This window comes from Mauremys reevesii, linkage group 10, assembly GCF_016161935.1.
Source record: "Mauremys reevesii isolate NIE-2019 linkage group 10, ASM1616193v1, whole genome shotgun sequence".
Classification (NCBI taxonomy): Eukaryota; Metazoa; Chordata; order Testudines; family Geoemydidae; genus Mauremys; species Mauremys reevesii.
Window position 1 is genome coordinate 50,160,081 of NC_052632.1, and position 18,132 is coordinate 50,178,212.

An 18,132-nucleotide genomic window follows, 5' to 3' on the forward strand; every position below is an offset into this window, starting at 1 on the left:
GCCCAGGATTCCTGCTGTGGTCGATGGAGCTGACGAACACCTTGGGAAGTCAGGCTGTAGGTGTCTAAAGGCAGGTACTTGTCAGTGGAGATGCCCACTTTCAGCCATGTTGTACCGCGCTTGTCTGTGCCTTGACTCCCCTCTCCTCCCAGAGGATCATGCTGCTGATGTCACAAGGGAGTGTTAGGGTTAGCTGATGGTTGCCAGGTGCTCCGAGAGCTGTGGCTAGAGGCACTGGGTTACTACTGTAGTGCTCGTTCGTTTTTATTTCACTTACATCTTGGGCATGGTTTTGACTCCCTTGAGCTGAGCCTGGGGCGGACAGGGGCTGCTCGAGCTCTGCTGGCACCTTGGCACACTATGCTCTTCCAGCCCATGGCTCCTCTCCACAGGCAAAGCAGCCTGCCATTGGTGCTGAATTATGTGATGGGTAAAGGTCCAGCCAGGGGTGAACTGCTGCGGCCCAATCCTGAGTAGTGCAGAGTGCCTGCAGTTTTTACTGAAGTCTATGGGAGTTGCAGCACCGCTCAGGATTTGCCCTTTGGTGCAGCAAATGCTGAACACATTGCAGAGCAGATGTTGCACCAAGAACGTCTCCCCGAACTGTCCATCTGCTCTCCAGGCTGGAGCACTGGGCTCATTGCTGCCTAGAGTGACTGGGAGGGAGCCCAGGGGTGGGTCTGGAAGATGGTCAGGATCCCATCTGGCATTAGGAGAATCCATGCTGGGGGAGGGAATAGCAATAGGCCATACAGCCACAGTAGCTCAAGCTTGGTCTGTGTGCAGCCTATGGCGTAGTCTGCAGCATGAGCTAAAATGCTCGGTATTGCTCTGGTGGGATTTTCCCCCTGCTAACCAGTTGTTTTAATGTTCCCTTAGAGGCCAGACTGGGTTTGCTATTGCTATAAACTTGCTCTATGGGATGGCTTCCTTGTCCAGCACCTTCGCACTCCTGCTGGTCAGCGAGAGAGCCATCAAGGCCAAGCACGTGCAGTTTGTCAGCGGAGTCTACGTGGCCAATTTTTGGCTCTCAGCCCTGCTTTGGGACCTCATAAACTTCCTCATTCCCTGTGCACTGATGCTGGTGAGTCACCACTGACATGTCCCTGGATTAGAATCATAGTAATGTAGAGCTGGCAGGGACCTCGAGAGGTCATCTAGTCCATCCCTCTGCACGGTGGCAGGGCCAAGTAAACCTAGACCTGCCCTGACAGGTGTTCGTCCAGCTGCTCTTAGAAACCTCCCATGATGGGAATTCCACAACCTCCCTTAGAAGCTTATTCCAGAGCTTAACTCCCCTTGTAGTCGGAAAGCTTTTCCTAATAGCTAACCTAAATCTCCTGGGCTGCAGATTAAGCCCACTGGTTCTTCTACCTTCAGAGGAGTGGAGAACAATTGATCACCTTCCTCTTTATAACACTCCTTAATAGATTTGAAGACTGTTATCAGGTCCCCCGCTCCTCCCCCCAGTCTTTTTTTTTTTCCTCTCAAGACTAAATGTGCCCAGGTTAACTTTTCCTCACAGGTCAGGGTTTCTAAACCTTTTATCATTGCTCTCTTCTGGACTCTCTCCAGGTTGTCCCCATCTTTTCTAAAGTTTGGTGCCCAGAACTGGACACACAACTCCAGCTGAGGCCTCACCAATGCCACACAGAGCGGGACCATTACCTCCTGTGTCATACATACAACACTCCTGTTAAGGCTCCCCAGAATATTAACCTTTTTCACACCTACATCACGTTGTTGACTTGCATTCAATTTGTGATCCACTCTAACCCCCAGATCCTTTCCAGAAATGCTGCTGCCTAGCCAGTTATTCCCCATTTTGTGCTGTGCATTTGATTTTTCCTTCATAAGTGAAGTACTTTGCACTTGTCTTTATTGAATTTCATCTTGTTGATTTCAGACTAATTCTGCAGTTGTCAAGGTTATTTTGAATTCTAATCCTGGCCTCCAAAGGGCTAGCATCCTCTCCACTCCATTATCCAAACCATTAATGAAAATATTGAATAGTACCGACCCTCGATTGATCCCTGTGATACCCCACCAGCAACACACTCCCAGTTTGACAGCAAACCATTGATAACTACTCCTTTGAGAACAGTCTTTCAACCCCTTGAGCACCTATCTTATATCAATTTAATGTATGCCACATTTCCCTAATTTGCTTATGAGACTGTCATGTGGGACTGTGTCAAAAGCCTAACTAAAGCCAAGATATATCATGTCTACTGCTTCCCCTTCCTGCCCCCACTTTCCACTGGGCCAGTAACTTTGTCAACTTCCATCCATCTCCTATCCTGAGGGCCCCTCTTATTACAGTAACTGTCTCTAGGCAGAGCAGGGCTGAAGATGGCTCCTGAACGGCCAGAAGCTGTAGGAGGTGCTGATATGGCCAATCCAGTTGGGCTGTACCATGTCACATAGCTCAGTGGCATGGCCTGGGCAGCTCTCCATTTGCCATAAACTCCTTGAGCCTCTTCATGAGTGATGCGAACTGGTGGCTTGCATGAACTGGTAATGAGACCTGGATCCCCTGGCCTGATGTGCCTCAGCCTGCCTTTGTGACCTTGGGCAAGTTACTGATCTGCCCTGTCACTCAGTTCTCCATCTGTAAAATGGGGATAATATTTCCCTGTCTCTTCAGGGGTTGAGGATAAATTCACTGATGTTTCTGAGATGCTCAAACGTCTACATGATGCCCAGTGTTGTAATCTGGAGATAGATAGAATGGGACCGTCCCAGCTGGATCCATTATTGTCTCGATTACTCTAAAGGACCAAACGGGAAAACTGCATCTCTGGCCTGCCGTAATCCAGCTGGAAAGACTTGTGGTGGTGGTGAAGTGTAAACAGTGTTGCTTTACTCCCGGTGTCTTGATCTATGGCTTCTTCTAAAAGGAGAATGTTGTCGTACCCTGGTGGGAGCTGATGGGGTTGTGCAGAGGAGGGGGCTTCATCAGACAGTTTGCTCTGTCCAGGCTCCGGAGGGAGCTGGCAGTGTGTGTGAAGAGTTAGCTAACAGCTTAACAATGCTGCTCTCTGGCCTGTTCAGATGGAGGCTCTATGGGCCATGATCTAGAACAGCTCACTCCTCGTGTTGGTTTTCCTCTCGATGTCGTCTCTAAGGTGATATTCCAAGCCTTCGACGTGAAAGCTTTCACCCAGGACAGCCACCTCGTCGATGTGATGCTGATCTTCCTGCTGTACGGCTGGGCCATCATCCCCCTCATGTACCTGCTCAGCTTCTTCTTTTCAGTGGCATCTACGGCCTACACGCGCCTCACCATCTTCAACATCTTCTCGGGCACAGCCACCTTCCTCGCAGTCACGATCATGAGCATTCCAGGTAAAGGGGCTGCCCTCTGCGCTCCTGACAGAATCCCCATCCCCCACCCCCTGTGTCTCATAAGGATGCTGGCATGATTTGTCCTCCAGTGGAAAGAGGTTTTCCTCAGTTCCTTTGCTGGGGGATCCTGCAGCACTAATTGCTAGCAGGGACATCTCTGCAGATTCGTTCCTTCTGCTATGCACTGCGGTGCCAATTCATTTTCCCTCCTAGCTTTGTAAACTCTGAAGTCTTGGCGCTGTGTTTTCTTGGCAAGACAGCAGGTTCCATCATTGAAGTCCGCCCAGCTGATCTTATTTCTCTTTCAGAGCTGGGCCTCGTGGACCTGTCCAGAACCCTGGATAAAATCTTCTTGATTTTGCCCAACTACTGCTTGGGCCAGTGCATCAGTGACTTCTACCAGAACTATGAGTTCATTCAGTTTTGCACCTCTTCCGTCGAAGCCATCATCATCTGCAAAGCATTCAGTGAGTGTCCCAGTCACTCCCTGCTCAGCTCGCCAGCCCACGACTGTCCAGCATCCCTACGCACCCTGCAGTAAGATGGCACGAGCTGGTGTCCATAGCAGACTTTTCTGAGAGGTGTTGGGAGTTAGGGGGAGAGAAAGGAACATTGCTGACATTCAAGGGAACTTGAATTACAAATGCTGTTCATCCCTCTGTATCATTTGGTGCTATTGAGTGCCTTCATGGTGCAGTTGTATTCCTGAGGCTCGGCTCGGCTCCCTCTGGGGAAACCAGTGCAAATTGGCTGGTGGAATTATATTTATTGACTTGACATTTGGGCTCCTGGGGAGCTGGAGAGCAGATTAGAACCTTCATGGTGATCCAGAGCCATGGCATTGCTGGGCCAGGCTCAAGGGGGACAGAAGAGTTCAGGGGAGGAGCTTGGAGAGAGGTGAAAAATACTAGAAAGCTTACTGGTGTCTTTGATCCCTGATGTGTGAATGCACAGCAAGGGCGAATCCCTGTCTCCCTGTTTCTCTGGGCCTGGCTTCTACAGTTAGTGTTCCTTCACGACACCTTAGCGTGGGAAATCTGTGTGTAGCAAAGCGAGACTCGCCGGTGCGGCGCTTCCTGCCGCAATTCCCAGGACAGGGCTCAGAAGGGGACCCCAGGAACCTTGAGACAAATTAAATCCAAGCCCTGACCTGATGCAGGGCCAGGAACACGGATTGTCCTGGGAATTAGCTTGATTCCAGCTTGGAGCGCCCTCTGCTGGCCTCTGGCTCAGCCCTGTGTCCCTCCCAGTGTCCCCGTATCCCTTACCCTGGGGTTCTGCCCCAGCAGTATCCTCACTCTCTGGGCCTCCCCTACCAGGGGAACCCCCAACCCACTACACCCACCTTGCCTCAGTGGCTACTGCCAGTCATCATCTAGCCCCGGCTCACTGGGGCAGACTGCAGTCTGTAATGGCCACTCATCATTGGCAATGGGGTAGGACCAGCTGCCTCTTCCTATCCCCAGGCTACACCTCTGCAGCCCCAGCACCTCTGTAGGCCTTCACCAAGTCCTGCAGCCTGGGGGTTTACCAGGCTGGAGCTCCCCAGCTCCTCTTGCCCTTCCCCAGCACTGCTCTGCTTCAGGTACCTTGCTGCCAGGCAGCCGGCCCTTCCCACTCCAGTGCTAGAGTGAGACTCCTCCAGTTACTGGCCCCCAGCCCTCTTATCAGGGCCAGCTGGGCCCTGATTGGGTGTGGCCCCAGCTGTGGCTGCCTCCCCACTCAGCTTAACTTGGCTGCTTTTAACCCCTGTTCTCCAGGAGTGGGGCAGCTGCCCTGCTACACAGTGGTTCCAGCACCTTGGGGTTCCACTCCTGCCCTTGGACGGTGGAGCTGAGAAGTCTGTTTGGAAAGCAAGAAACGAGGAGATGGTTAAAGGCTAATGAGGAGGGGGAAGGGCACAGTGGGGGTGGGGCATTCGCCTTTTACCTCAGAGGAACTAGGTTAAAGTCTGGACAAAGAATGAAGAATCCAGTGGTCTTTGGGGGGGGGGGGGTCCTCATGGGCATCTTTCTGCATCACCAGATCCTTGCCAGTTTGCATTCTCTGACGGGGTGCGGCATGGAGGAGGGGCACTGGCCCAACTGTCCCCTCCCACCAAAGGGCCGAATGACCCACCTCTGATTTTTCTTTTTTTCTCCTCCCCTTCCCCCCCCCTTCCAGATATCAGTTACCAGACGAATTACTTCTCATGGGAGACTCCAGGGATTGGGCAATATCTGACCTCCCTGAGTGTCCAGGGCGCCGCCTTCCTCCTCCTTCTCTTCCTCATTGAAACTAACCTCCTCTGGAGACTGAGGACCTTAGTCTGCGGCATCTGTAGGAGGCGGAAATGGGTGAGCTGCTGACTGCGCATTGTCGTTCCAGGCCTCCTCTACCCCCCACCTTCGTTCTCCATGGTCTGTGCCTTTTTCTTGGCTCGTACCAGCAACTGCCCTGTTCATGGCCCCCTCTGCCAGGTTTGGCATGTGCCCCTGGCCACAAGCATGTGCCGTAGGAAGTCTGCCAGGCCCAGCATTGCAGGGGGTGTCTGTGTGCTTGGGGTCCTGTATAGAGACTCCCCGTGTCGTCAGGATTGGCTCCACTGATGTCAGGGAGGTGACGCTGGTGTAAATGGGAATTGGGCCCATTGGCTCTTGGAGTGATGATACAAACTGGAGATGGGCCCAAAGCGCTCAGTTCAGATCTGGTCCCGATTGTCCCCGAGCGTTTGGGACCATTGGGATTGGGGGATGTGTGCTCAGTTCAGGGGCGTTTGCATCAGGCTGGTGTAAAGAAAGCCCCCTAGAGCACGACTTAGCAAGTCCAAATCTCAACAGCGCACAAGGCCTGTGAGAGGTGTGGTCATTGTGTTGGAGCCCCAAATTACCTGCTCTTTGCTCTAAATCCCATCTTCTTGCTGACTAAGAGCAGGAGTAATCGGAGGCGCTAAACTGCTCACAGCACTGGTCTATCCGTCCGCTGAGCATGGGGGTTTCTCCTCCCCCTCCCGCCCCACCCCAATCAGGGCTGTGTCAGGCGGGGGCAGAGAATTGTTCTTAGAGTCAACTGGGCAGAAGGATCAACCGAGGGCAGGGGGTGCTGGATCAATCCTCAGGTTGGCTCGGTGGAAAGGTACATCCAGGGTGTATCGGAACATCTCCATGTCGGGGGCTTGCCCTCGGTCAGCCCGAGGCAGCCCACCTGCCCCTGCCAATAACTCCCTCTGGTTCTACCGGCATAGGCAATGCTTCTGAACAGGATGCCTGTGCTGCCGGAAGACCGGGACGTGGCAGATGAGAGGAAGAAAGTTTTGGAGTCCCCGCCAGAGCTGCTGTCATCACTGAGCAGCCCACTGGTCATCAAAGAGCTCACTAAGGTGAGCTGGAGCCCAGGCACCTCGCAGATCTGATTCCTACAGGGCTCCTGGGTTAAAGGGGATGGACACGGATGGTTTGTGCCACTACAGCTTAGCAGGAGTGTTGCGGGTCTGGATTTCAAGGTGCTCTAGCAAAGCCATGCAAGGAAATGTTTGCACAGCCTCTGGCCTGTGCGTTTGTTTGCACAGCAGCAAAATCTGGCCTTTCCTCCACAAATGCCAAGTTCCACAAGGCCATCTTCACCCTGGTGAGTGGCGGTGCTGACTGGGGTGGAAGAGTGCAGCTGTTAGTCCTTGGAGCATCCTGTTGGCACGTCCATGGGGAGGAATTGACAGCACAGTGCCCAAGGAAAGCCCTGGGCTTCTGTGAATGTGAAGGGATGCGCCCATGCTTGCCATTTCCCTGGGTGCTTGGATAAACACCTGTCAGGAATGGTCTAAATAATACGTAGTCCTGCCACGAGTGCAGGGGCCTGGACTAGAAAACCTCTCGAGGTCCCTTCCAGTCCTATGATTCTATGATACTGAGCACTGCATGCTAAGGCCCTGCACGCTGGCTGCCATGAGACAGGGGCCTGAGCCCCACTGCTCTCACACGCAGGATGCCAAATGCCCACGTTATGGTCAGCTTCCCTCCTCACACTGGGCAAAGCTGTGGTGGGCAGGGACCCCCTGCTGCCGTGGGGTAGGAGGTGGGGATCTAATTCCGTGTTCCTGGCCCTGCATCAGGTCAGGGCTTGGATTTAATTTGTCTCAAGGTTCCTGGGGTCCCCTTCTGAGCCCTGTCCCTGAGCATCCCCTGTGGAGCCCAGCGCCCAGTCAGGAAGCAGCGGTAGTGCATCTGTGGCAGACAGAAGCAGCCCAGCCTCCCTGTGACGAGTGCTTGCTCTCTGCATTCTCCCAGGTGTATAACAGCAGTGAGTCTCTGCTAGCTGTGGATAGAATCTCCCTGGCGGTCAACAAAGGGGAGTGCTTTGGCCTGCTGGGCTTCAATGGAGCTGGCAAAACCACCACCTTCAAAATGCTGACGGGCGACGAGAGCATCACCTCGGGGGATGCCTATGTGGACGGCCACAGCATTCTGGCCAACATCAAAAAGGTACCGAACCCCAGTGAGCGAAGGGGCGAGGGTGGGGTTCTGCTGCCACCCATGGCAGGCGCTGCTGGAGGGGCAGGATGGGGAGAAGTCTTGCTTCAGCGCCCTGTGTTTGATTCTCAAAGTGCATGATGCTGCTTCTGGCTGTGTGCATGTGGTTAGCAGCTGTCTGCCTGGTACGTGGAAGGGCCGAAGCAGGACTTGGGGGTGCTGCACTGTAGGCTGATGTAATAATGATCCCAAGGTGCTGCTTTCATGTCCAGCCAGCCTGCTCCACTGAGTGAAATCTGGTTACTTGGCATGCTGGCCCCCTCTGCTGTAACGGCTGAGATCAAACAAGTTTAACACGTGGATAACTTCAATCACTCTTTGAAGCACGCCATGCACAGTACTCAGAGTGCATTAAGCTACCCAGCATGAGATGGGCTGCTAAAAACAAGCATGCAAATTAGGGCTTGTCATGGAGACTTAGTGCGTGGCAAGCCAAGGTGTAAAGCGCACTAACTGGCCAGGTAGACAAAAGTTCTGTGGTGCACTCTGACTACAGGAGCTTAGCCCTGCTGGCAATCACAACTGTTCTCAGCCTTTGGAGAGAAACAAAGCGCAGATGCTGGCCTGCCTAGGCAGTTCTGCTTGCTGGGGATAGCGCTGTAGAGGCCGGAACTGTGCAGCTTAGGAAAACCCCAGTCCGGCAGGAGAGAGACGCAGGTCACTGCCCAAGAGAGGTGATGGCTGAGAAGCCAGAAGCCTAGAGCAGGTGCCCTTGGTGGACCACGGTGGGAATACCTGTGGGAATACCTGTGCCGTTGGTCTGAATCATGACAGATCTGGTGGCAGGCAGCGTGTGGGATCTGTAATGGTGTGAATTGCCAGCAGTTACAAGTTCTCACACAACTCATTTATTCTTAAGGTGAGAGTCAAACAATAAAAACCTACACTCCTGCTAATGATCTCACCAGGGATCACCCCGTCTCCAGCAGGGCTCTGGCAGGAGTCAGCCTTTCGCACCCCTCCGGAGGGTTTTCTGGGGGTACAAGTTCATAACAGCCTTATCTCTGACACAGAACAGTTACCTGGTCAGGTCATCTATTTCTTTACACATTGCTGGCCTTTGATGTCCAGTCTGTGGGAACAGGGGATCAGCAGGCAAAGGCCCTCAGGGCAGAGCTCCCAAAGGCTGTGTTCTGGCATAACCAGAGGTGAGGAATTCGCATTCCCCTCCCCCTAGACATTTCCCAGGAAATCCACATCAAAAGTCCATTCTCCTCTGGCATGTTGTTCAATGTAGTCCTTCTATCCTCCAATCCTCCTTACATCCCATCTCCCCCTCAAGGGTACAGACAGTCCCAACCCACAATAATCAATAAACTGTGCATTCAGTGCAGTCGATGCCAAAGTTACTTAAACTTAATTCAGCAAGGTTTTTCAAGGATACTGCAGGAAATTGCCATATCTGTCACAATTTCTGTTTAAAAGAATTGTGGGTACTCAACGGAGTTGTAAGCAACACATTTAATAAACCTAGTTATAGGAAATGTCTCACGTAATGCATAACTAGCTGGTGGAACTCATTGCCACACAATGAGATTTTAGCATGATTAAAACAAGTATTAGACCTTTTATGGCTAATGAGAACATCTGCAGTTAGATTCAAGAGAGTTAAAATTATTCAGAAGGGATTGAAGCCCTGATACCTTATGGAATAAAGTAGCTACTAACTGATGGGGAATTGGTGAGAAACACCCCTATAGATAGGCTGTTCCATCATGTTTCTTTACCTTCCTCTGAAGTAGTGGGTGCTGACCACTATGAGACTGATAATGGACCTGTAGTCCCTAAATGGGATGAGCTGGCCTTTGTCTGTCCATCTTGGTTGGCTTTCAGGAAACTAATGATGTCAGCCAAAGCAGCAGCATTTCCCTTGTTCGCTAAGCATCTGGTAGCCCTGCAGAGAATCCTGAGAACGGGCCATGATCATTTAGGTCTGACACATCGGTGGGTGGATGCCAATACATGGTACTGCTGCTCCAGGCATCTTAACAATTCCTTCCCCAAGACAATCCGCCTTGACATTGGGGATCGGTTTTGAGGGCTCTCCTCGAATCCTGACAAAGTTCCAACGAGGTTTTCTGTGTCTGTCCCTTTCCCCGCATTAGTTTGTTCTTCTCCCTGTCTCTCTAACCCCTGGCAGCCCCTCTTTGGGAAGCGGCAGACACAAGGAAGCACAGCACCCTCTGCACAGACACTGAATCTGCAGGGCCGGCTGCAGAATAAAACTGGCTAGGAACTTGTGATCTTGTTCTTGTCATGCTGAAGCGGTGCTGTAGCTAGGTGTTCATGTCCCTGGGCTCTGGTCTGCAGAGGGTGTTGATTTGGGAGAGGGAACACAGAGTTAAGACCTGGAAAGCTACCCACCAGAAACTAACGCAGAGGATCAGGCCATAGGAGTCTGGCGCAAATATCACTCTTGCTAGCGAGGATTTGGAGAGCAAGATACCAGACGTTCTGTACAGAGAACACTTTGTGTGGTGCCCACTTTAGCTCTCTGAGTGACCAATTTCTCCTCTTGCTTATTGCCAGGCAGTACATAGAGTGCAGCTTTCTTTCCTGGTAGCCACAGCCAGCTGAATTGAGCCACCCAAAGAGAATCTGAATAGGGTAGTATGCGGTTGTCAGGCTAGCAGCTCAGGAAGCTTGTGTAGGAATCGGCAAGCAGCAGCCACCCATGCTGTGGTTAGCTAGCTATCCCTACGTAGCTAGCAGCTCTGTTGCTCCTCATGGCTCATTATCCTACCAGCTGGTTAGAAGACCCTTTAGTCATAAGGCCCTTTCATAGGGGGGTGTCTGTCTGTCTGGAGACCCAGTACATTCAGGGCTGTTGGGGTTTGAATCTACCCACTGATGTAATTAATGTAAAACAATTAGTAGTGGAGGGAGTCTTTGTGGCAAGAACAAAGCTCCCCCTGCTGGTGATCTCAGTGAAATGAGCCCCTCGCTCTTGGCTTATTTTCTTGGCCTTCCTTTGCTCCAAGGTCCAGCAGCGGATTGGCTACTGCCCTCAGTTTGATGCCCTGTTGGATCACATGACTGGGCGGGAGACACTGAGCCTGTATGCCCGGCTTCGGGGGATTCCCGAGCGCTACATCGGCAGCTGCGTGGAGAACATGTTGAGAGGGCTGCTCTTGGAGCCCCACGCGGACAAGCTAGTGAGGTCCTACAGGTGAGACGGAGACCCGGAGGCGTTCTCTGCCCAGACACGTCTCTGTGGGCAGGATTGGAAACCTGAGTGCCTGCGGGAGTCTGGCCTAGTGGTTAAAGCTCAGGGCTGGGACTCAGAAGATCGAAGATCTAGTCCCAGCTCTGTCACAGGCTTGCTGAGAGGTTTTGGCCGGCCTCCCTGTCTCTGCCTGGGCTTCCCTATCTGTCAAATGGAGAAACTTTCCCTGCCTGAAGGGGCTGTGCAGGTAAATGCACCGCAGGGCACTGAGACACAGGGTTGTGCAAATTATTACCTGTTATAGCTGGGGCGGGGGCGGTCGCAGCACGGTCGCATGGGAATGGTTTGAGGAGATGCCCCAGGCTTGTCCCCACCCCCCGGTGTAGCCCAGACAGCTTGGCATCTGCTAGAGCCATGCACGATGCTCTCCCAGAGCTGCTTTCAAGGTTGCCTATCTTTTTGGTCCCTCCCTTGCAGCGGCGGCAACAAGCGGAAGCTGAGCGCCGGCATTGCCCTGATCGGCGGGCCTCCTGTGATCTTCATGGATGAGCCCTCCACCGGCATGGACCCTGTGGCCCGGCGCCTGCTCTGGGATGCCGTGACCAGGACACGGGAATGTGGAAAATCCATCATCATCACCTCCCACAGGTGGCTGGCACCCCTTTCCTTGCTGGGATCCAGCGGGGACTGGGAGGAGCGGGGCAGGCTGGTTGGGAGGTTCCCTGCAATGGACTAGCCCTTGCTCCCTGTCTCCCAGAGCACCCGGCTGTATTACACGGGCAAGTGTTTGTGGCACCTGCTGAATGACTATTGCAATGGTGGCAGTGCCCAGTCCTTCGCAGTGTAACCCACTCAGCTCTGTCCATGGCGTCTGGCCTGCGAAGCAGGGACAGGGAGGGGGAGCTGGCACCCTACCTCCCATGTGGGTAAAGAGCAGGTTCCTGTGCCTGGCCCCAGTCCCAGGCAGCAACACCCCCTGATGTTCCAGCATGGTCGCTTCTGGGTGCTGCCTCCATTCCATGGCTCTGTTCTCCTCCCTGCAGCATGGAAGAGTGTGAGGCCTTGTGTACCAGGCTGGCCATCATGGTGAACGGGCAGTTCAAATGCCTGGGCAGCCCCCAGCACCTGAAGAGCAAGTTCGGCAGCGGATACACCCTGCTGGCAAAAACCAGGGCCGAGGAGGAGGGCGACGTGCAGGTGTTCAAGGCCTTTGTGGAGAAGATGTTTCCAGGTACAGCCCCTCACTGGAACCCAGCCCCCGTTCATGTCGGGGAGCCTTGGGCGTGGGGCTCGGCAGCGGGCCCCATTTGCACCCATGCATGCGCATGTCGCCTGCAGTCTCCTAACTCAGCGCTAACCTCTGCTTGTCTCCCCCAGGGAGTGTCCTGAAGCACGAGCACCAAGGCATGGTCCATTATCACTTGACCAACAAGAACCTCAGCTGGGCACAGGTGAGGGCAGGCCAGAGGCCGCTAGCCTCTGGCCCAGGCCAAGCCAGGCTTCTCCCTTTCCATAGCAGACACCGGAGGCGCTGGAGCGAAGCAGGGAGTGAATGGAGAGACTTGGGTGCCGTTCCAGCTGGGATTATCCATCCATTGCAGCTGGGCTTTGCTTCAACACGCACATCCCCCGGGCCACTGACGTTCCATTTACTGGTGTCTGTTTAAAGGGACACTGTCTGTTTGAAATACAGGCCATCGGAAGTAACGGATTTAAAAATAGCTTCAGCTCCTCTCCCCCCCCACTCCCCATGCTAATATTTCTGCCTTTTCCTCTCGCTGGTTGCTTTTTAAGCTGATTTTTGTCCCAGAGAAGATGGGTAATTGGAGGGGGCACTATTTCAGGAGGTCTTTAAATCTCTCTAGAATAGTTAGGAATGAGTCAGTGGTGTCCCCCACCCAACTCAGTGCTGTGACTGGCACGTGGTACCCAAAGCTGCTACAATAAAGAAATACCAGGGTATGTGGGTGCGGCCAAAGGCTCTGCTAGTACTGGGCTGTGCGTTAGTGGCTGGACTCTGGGTGCCGCAGGGGTTGTACCGCTCCCCCTTGAGCAGTGCTGGGAGGTTGTGGGTGATCACAGCCTTTGGCCTCTGGCTTTGGCTTGGGCAAAATTCCTCCCTTTCTGGGGGCTTTCGAATTTCTTTGGGCAAAAACAGTTGCCCCAGAAATGGCCAAGCCAGCATGCCTGGGCTGGGGGTTGCCGAGCTCTGCTGTGCAGCTCAGAGGGAGCAGTGCTGTGGGCGGGGCATCCTCAGGGCGAGTCTCTCCAAGGCATCTGCTGTCCACACCCCCTGCTGGTCCTGCACATGGAAACCTCTGCTTCAGTTCAGCTGACCATCTTGGGTGAGAGGTGCTTCCCCGTCCCTCTCTCACCTGCCAGTTGTCTCCCCTTCCCCTAACCCTTGTCCCTGAGCTCTGTGTCTCCATCTCCCATGTCTGCAAATCTGCTCCTCTCCATCTCCACTGCAGCCCTGGCTGCCTCTTCCTTCATCTCTTCTCACCTGGCCTGTTGCAGCTCCCAGGTCCAGCATGTCCAAGGCTCCTGGAAGCATGACCCTGTTGCGTACACCCATAGCCCCCGCCCCACCACCCCTTCATTTCTCTTCCCTCTTCTCCTGTTTGCCTTGGACTTGCCACCAGCCTAGCCCTTCAGGCCATGTCTCTGCTTCTGGTGTGAGAGCCTTCTCCTCTGCAGCTCTCTCCATCTGGAACAGCCTCAGTCTCTCAGACATGCTCATTCTCTGTCTTGTGTCAGATCTTGTCTGAGAGCCCCTGTTCCCCCTTCCCCGTCGCTCTGATTCACTCCTGGCTGCCTGAGCCGCTTGCTGAGCTCAAAAGCACCGTGGGATGCAGTTTTTGTGAGCTGCGCCGTGCAGATTGTCCTGGCCTGAGCCGCTTGCTTTGGGTTTTGGTGAACTGTGCAACCCAGTTGCCTCCATCCCAGGGACGTATTCTTTAAACAGGGGCAGACCCTTCACTAAACACCCTCCACCCTGAGCCCCAGCACCCCCCCTGCCAGGTCAGGACAGTCAGACCCAGCTCCTGTGGAAACCCATCCACACCTGCCGTTTGACCAGCAGGTGGCACCGCAAGCAGGGTTCTCCTCCAGTGACCCCTGTCAGAGTGCAGCATTGCCTGGGGCCTGTAGCCAGCGCTGTGTCATGGGATACATGCCACCCTCACTGCGGCTCCGGGGCATTCCCGTAGGTAAGGAACCAAGCTTGCAAAGTGAACGCCGTGCCCTGTGGACCGTTTACTTAGGTGAGGCTTGTGTAGATAGAGATGCCTGATCTGACCTCCCACGTAAATCAGTCCAGAGAGTCCCACCCAGTTACCCCCCGCCCCAAGCCCAACCACGTGGAGTCACCCGGGCTCTTGTGCTCTCCCCTCAGGTCTTCGGGGCGCTGGAAAGAGCCAAAGAGAAGTTCCACGTGGAGGATTATTCCGTCAGCCAGATCTCCCTGGAGCAGGTCTTCATGAGCTTCACCCGCTTCCAGCACTGCACAGAGGAGCGAGGGAAATGAACAGAGACCCACCTGCCCTCCTCCTGGACAGACCTGCTGCCTATACATAGTATATATAGAGACAGTAATTTATATTATCAGCGTGTGTCTTAAATAATGTATAAATGTCAGAAAGTTTTGACCAGGGTGTGTTTGGGGTGGGGGGGCATCCTGTCTGCTCCTCAGTGCAAGGGTCACAAGGAGCATGTGGATGGGGGTGTGCGAAGCACAGACGGTGAAGAAGCTCACCAACTGCTGCCTTTTGGGGAAATCTCTGACTTTTACTCCCCCCTTCCCATCTTCAAACCAGCTGAGGAGAGGACGGTGCTCAGCAACGGGGAAGCAGCCAATGGAACTACAGAGCCACTGGAGTCCAGTGCTCATCTCTACACCATGGCTGCTCTGCTTCATTGAAGGGGGGAATCCATGTATCAAATGATCGGGGGGGGGGGGTTTGGTTAAGAGCTCCCCTCTGAATCAGTGTCCTTGTCACCGATCCTTGCACGCGTCTATGTGGGACGCTGGCAGCACATGCTTGAGTGTGCGAGAGACCGTCATTCTTCAACGTTCACTCCCATCCATAGGCACGGCATCAAAATGCAGGGGAAAGGGGCACCAGCACAGAGGTGGGCACCTGATCCTGCTCTTTGCAGTTGCAGGCAGAGTCTCTGTGTCTTTGCAGGGAGCAGGATCGGGCCCCGTGTGTCCTTCGGGAGGGCTGCTTCGGTCCGCGCTGGCAGCAGCGTGAGACAGGTTTGCATCGTACCTGAGCATGGGAGGAACTCTCCCGGCACCGTTCCAGAGGGTCCCCTCGCTAACGTGCCACATCCCCGCTGCACGTGCCTCATCTGCCCAGAAACGCACTGATGTAAGGACCTGGCTTTGGGACTCACCCATGTCGAATTGTATTCCATTGGGGCTTGCTGGGATCTAAGGGGACACTGTCACATAGCTTAGAGCCAGCACTTCACTCGAGTCACTGGGATCTGTTGGGGATTATCCTCCAGGAGCCCTTGGTGTTTAGATGGAAAGAAGCAAATAGTCACTGTTCATGCGACAGGCCCTGCCAATGAACCTTCCGTCCATTCCGCGCGGGCGTTCACTTTCTCTCTTTAAGCCTCCTATCAGCCTGTCCTGCTCTGACTTGACACTGGAGAGAGCCGCGTTCCGTACTGAGCTGGGCTGCAGCGATCGCACGCCGTCCCGGCACACAGTCATTGGCATGCTCTGTGTTGGGAGGATGCAAGACCCCACCGCCCAGGGAGCAGCTATCGGATACAACAGTTGCCCTCTTCAGAGACCATCCTGCCTGCTAACAAGTGAAGGAGCCGTGCCGGCATGCACTCACAGGTGCTCTGAGATCACTGCATGGCCTGCACTTACATCCTGCACAGCCAGCATTTAACAACAGTTCTGGGCTTCCAGGGGTAAACACCCACCATGCCCGGCACTGGGGCTGCAACCCACATAGAGCGGGCGCTTGTGTTCTAGAGGGGCGCCCTAGAGAACAGTCCGTGGGGACAACCCATGGTTGGTGCGCTGCAGAGCTGTCTGGGAAGGCTCTGGATCTGTAGTATAGACCCCGTGAGATGCTTGTGGGCATGGTTGGGGAGAGCCTTCCCTGGTGCATGGTCCAGACCAGGGCAGTGAAAGTACATTCCCATCTGTCTGTGTCTCCTCCCCCAGTGCACACGCCCCACAGAGTAAATTCTAGGGGTGCGGGTAGACTATCCCAGTAAGGACTTAGTGTGGAACAAGGGAACCCTGTTGATCCTATTCAGTAGGGTCGGGGTGCTCCAGGCCACCCCAGATCCCACCCTGAGGTCAGCATGGGCCTGTCTGTGCCAACGGGCATGGCATTTGCTGTCGGACTTGCACAGCACCTGCTGCAACGAGCATCAGCTCAGCACTGAGCCCTGCGTATGCTGCCAGCTAGCTCACCAAAAACCACCCGGGGAGGCCAGGGACATGCCACTGAAAAGGGAAACGCTCCTCCGCCCCTGAAAGGCTGCCTGTTGGTGGAAGGCCCCTTGCCGTGGTCCCCAACCTGCAGCACGGTGTGATCTTCAGTGGAACCTCCATGCAGAGCACCCTGTGGGGTACAGGGCACGGCTGATCTCTGCCATGAGCCAGGGCGGTGTCCCACTCCCTCCGAGGGAAGCGGTTACTGCTTACATTGCTCTGTTGTGAGAGGTGGCTCAGTCTAACCCTAACTTCAGCCTGGGCACAAATAATTTGGGACACGTTCTGGTTTCCAAACCCCGAGCTGAGGCACTGGGAGCCAAGTCCCCAGCCCAGGTTCTGGCTCGTTCAGATCCACATGCTGATTGTAACTGGTAACTGGTGTGAGTCTGGCCTCTACATAGCGCCCAGTCAGGGCACGGAGTTTGGTGGTCAAGGAATAGCCACATCCCTGCCCTGAAGAGCTTACAGTCTACATGGCAGAGGGGACGGAGGCAAACCGTGGGCTGGGAGGAGGAGGTTCAGGGGGTTGCTGTGCGAGACGTAGCCCTTTGTTAGTTCCTTAAATGTTTTAATTACAATGGGCTGCCCTGGCATAGTGGATCCAAACACCCAGGCTGCAGGGGTTCCAATTGGTGCCCAACAGGAGCCCAGCTTGGTCTGACCCGTGCTGCTAGTGGAGGCGTAGCTCTCCTTGCTCTCTTCTGAAGGCACTCCAAGGAGGTGGGCAACCTCTGGATCCAAATATGTTATGCCTGGGACACCTCTCCGCTCAGCCTGGCCTGGGTACCTCCCTAGCAATGGCCAAACTTCCCCCACAGGGGGCACCAGTGTGCTCCCTGCAGGGCTTGCATGTCCCTCACCCTGCCGTGGGCCCAATCCTGTGGTGTGCAATGGAAGTGATCAGTGATTGTGGGCAGGGTTGAGCTCTCTGGCTTGCAGAGCCGTCCCTGTACGGAAGGGCCAGCTGAAGAGGCTGCAGGAGCAGCTGGTGGTATGTTTGGGGTGTCTCGGTTCTTCTCCTTTGCCTATAACCAGGTCTGATTCCCATGCTGATGACTCGCTCCGTCCATCTGACTGCTCCATGATCAGGGCGGAGCTGAGATATTGCACTATAGCTACACAGACGATTGCACATAAGGAACTAATATTTATGGGCGGGGCACAGATTCCGTTTGAGTGGTCGTGTCATTGGGGTTTTTAATTTGTTTTGTTCCTGTAACCAGCCCCTTTTCTGTTCCATTCCCCCAAATGTTACTACAATGGTGCATCATCTTACTGTACTAAGAATGGCTCTGGCTCTTCACTGTGGCATGTGTCAGTTTTATTATTCACTCGCCGAGCGTGGGCACCAGGGCTCGGCTGCCTGGAAAGTGGGGAAGCTTTGGACCCAGCAAACCCTGGAGGTGTTGACCACATAGTACATTCAGTGGATGTTGGCTGCTCTCACTACCAAAGGCCAGTCCTGCTCCTGCTTGAACCTGACTGCAATGGCAGTGTCAATGGGAGCTGGTGCTAAGAAATCCGTGGGCTGGGAGACCTGGATCCCCCAAAGTCCATATGTTGATGCAGCAAAGGGTGGGCACCTGCTCAGCCAGGTGCTGTGTGATCCAGCTGTCCTGCAGTTGTACAACCGCTAAGCAGGA

The 18,132-nt window shown here is 54.2% G+C and overlaps 1 protein-coding gene across 1 annotated transcript in view; it reads left to right on the forward strand.

Moving 5' to 3' along the window:
- The window catches only part of ABCA3 (ATP binding cassette subfamily A member 3), a 59,623-nt gene extending 41,826 nt beyond the window's left edge, over window positions 1-17,797 (forward strand). The window contains exons 20-30 of the mRNA XM_039491665.1: window positions 880-1,084; window positions 3,129-3,348; window positions 3,657-3,815; window positions 5,512-5,684; window positions 6,572-6,706; window positions 7,611-7,805; window positions 10,835-11,022; window positions 11,497-11,667; window positions 12,063-12,250; window positions 12,397-12,470; window positions 14,414-17,797. Coding sequence (XP_039347599.1) covers window positions 880-1,084; window positions 3,129-3,348; window positions 3,657-3,815; window positions 5,512-5,684; window positions 6,572-6,706; window positions 7,611-7,805; window positions 10,835-11,022; window positions 11,497-11,667; window positions 12,063-12,250; window positions 12,397-12,470; window positions 14,414-14,545 — 1,840 coding nt within the window. The 3' untranslated portion in view covers window positions 14,546-17,797. The remainder of the gene's footprint in view (window positions 1-879; window positions 1,085-3,128; window positions 3,349-3,656; window positions 3,816-5,511; window positions 5,685-6,571; window positions 6,707-7,610; window positions 7,806-10,834; window positions 11,023-11,496; window positions 11,668-12,062; window positions 12,251-12,396; window positions 12,471-14,413) is intronic.
- Window positions 17,798-18,132: the final 335 nt, after the last annotated feature.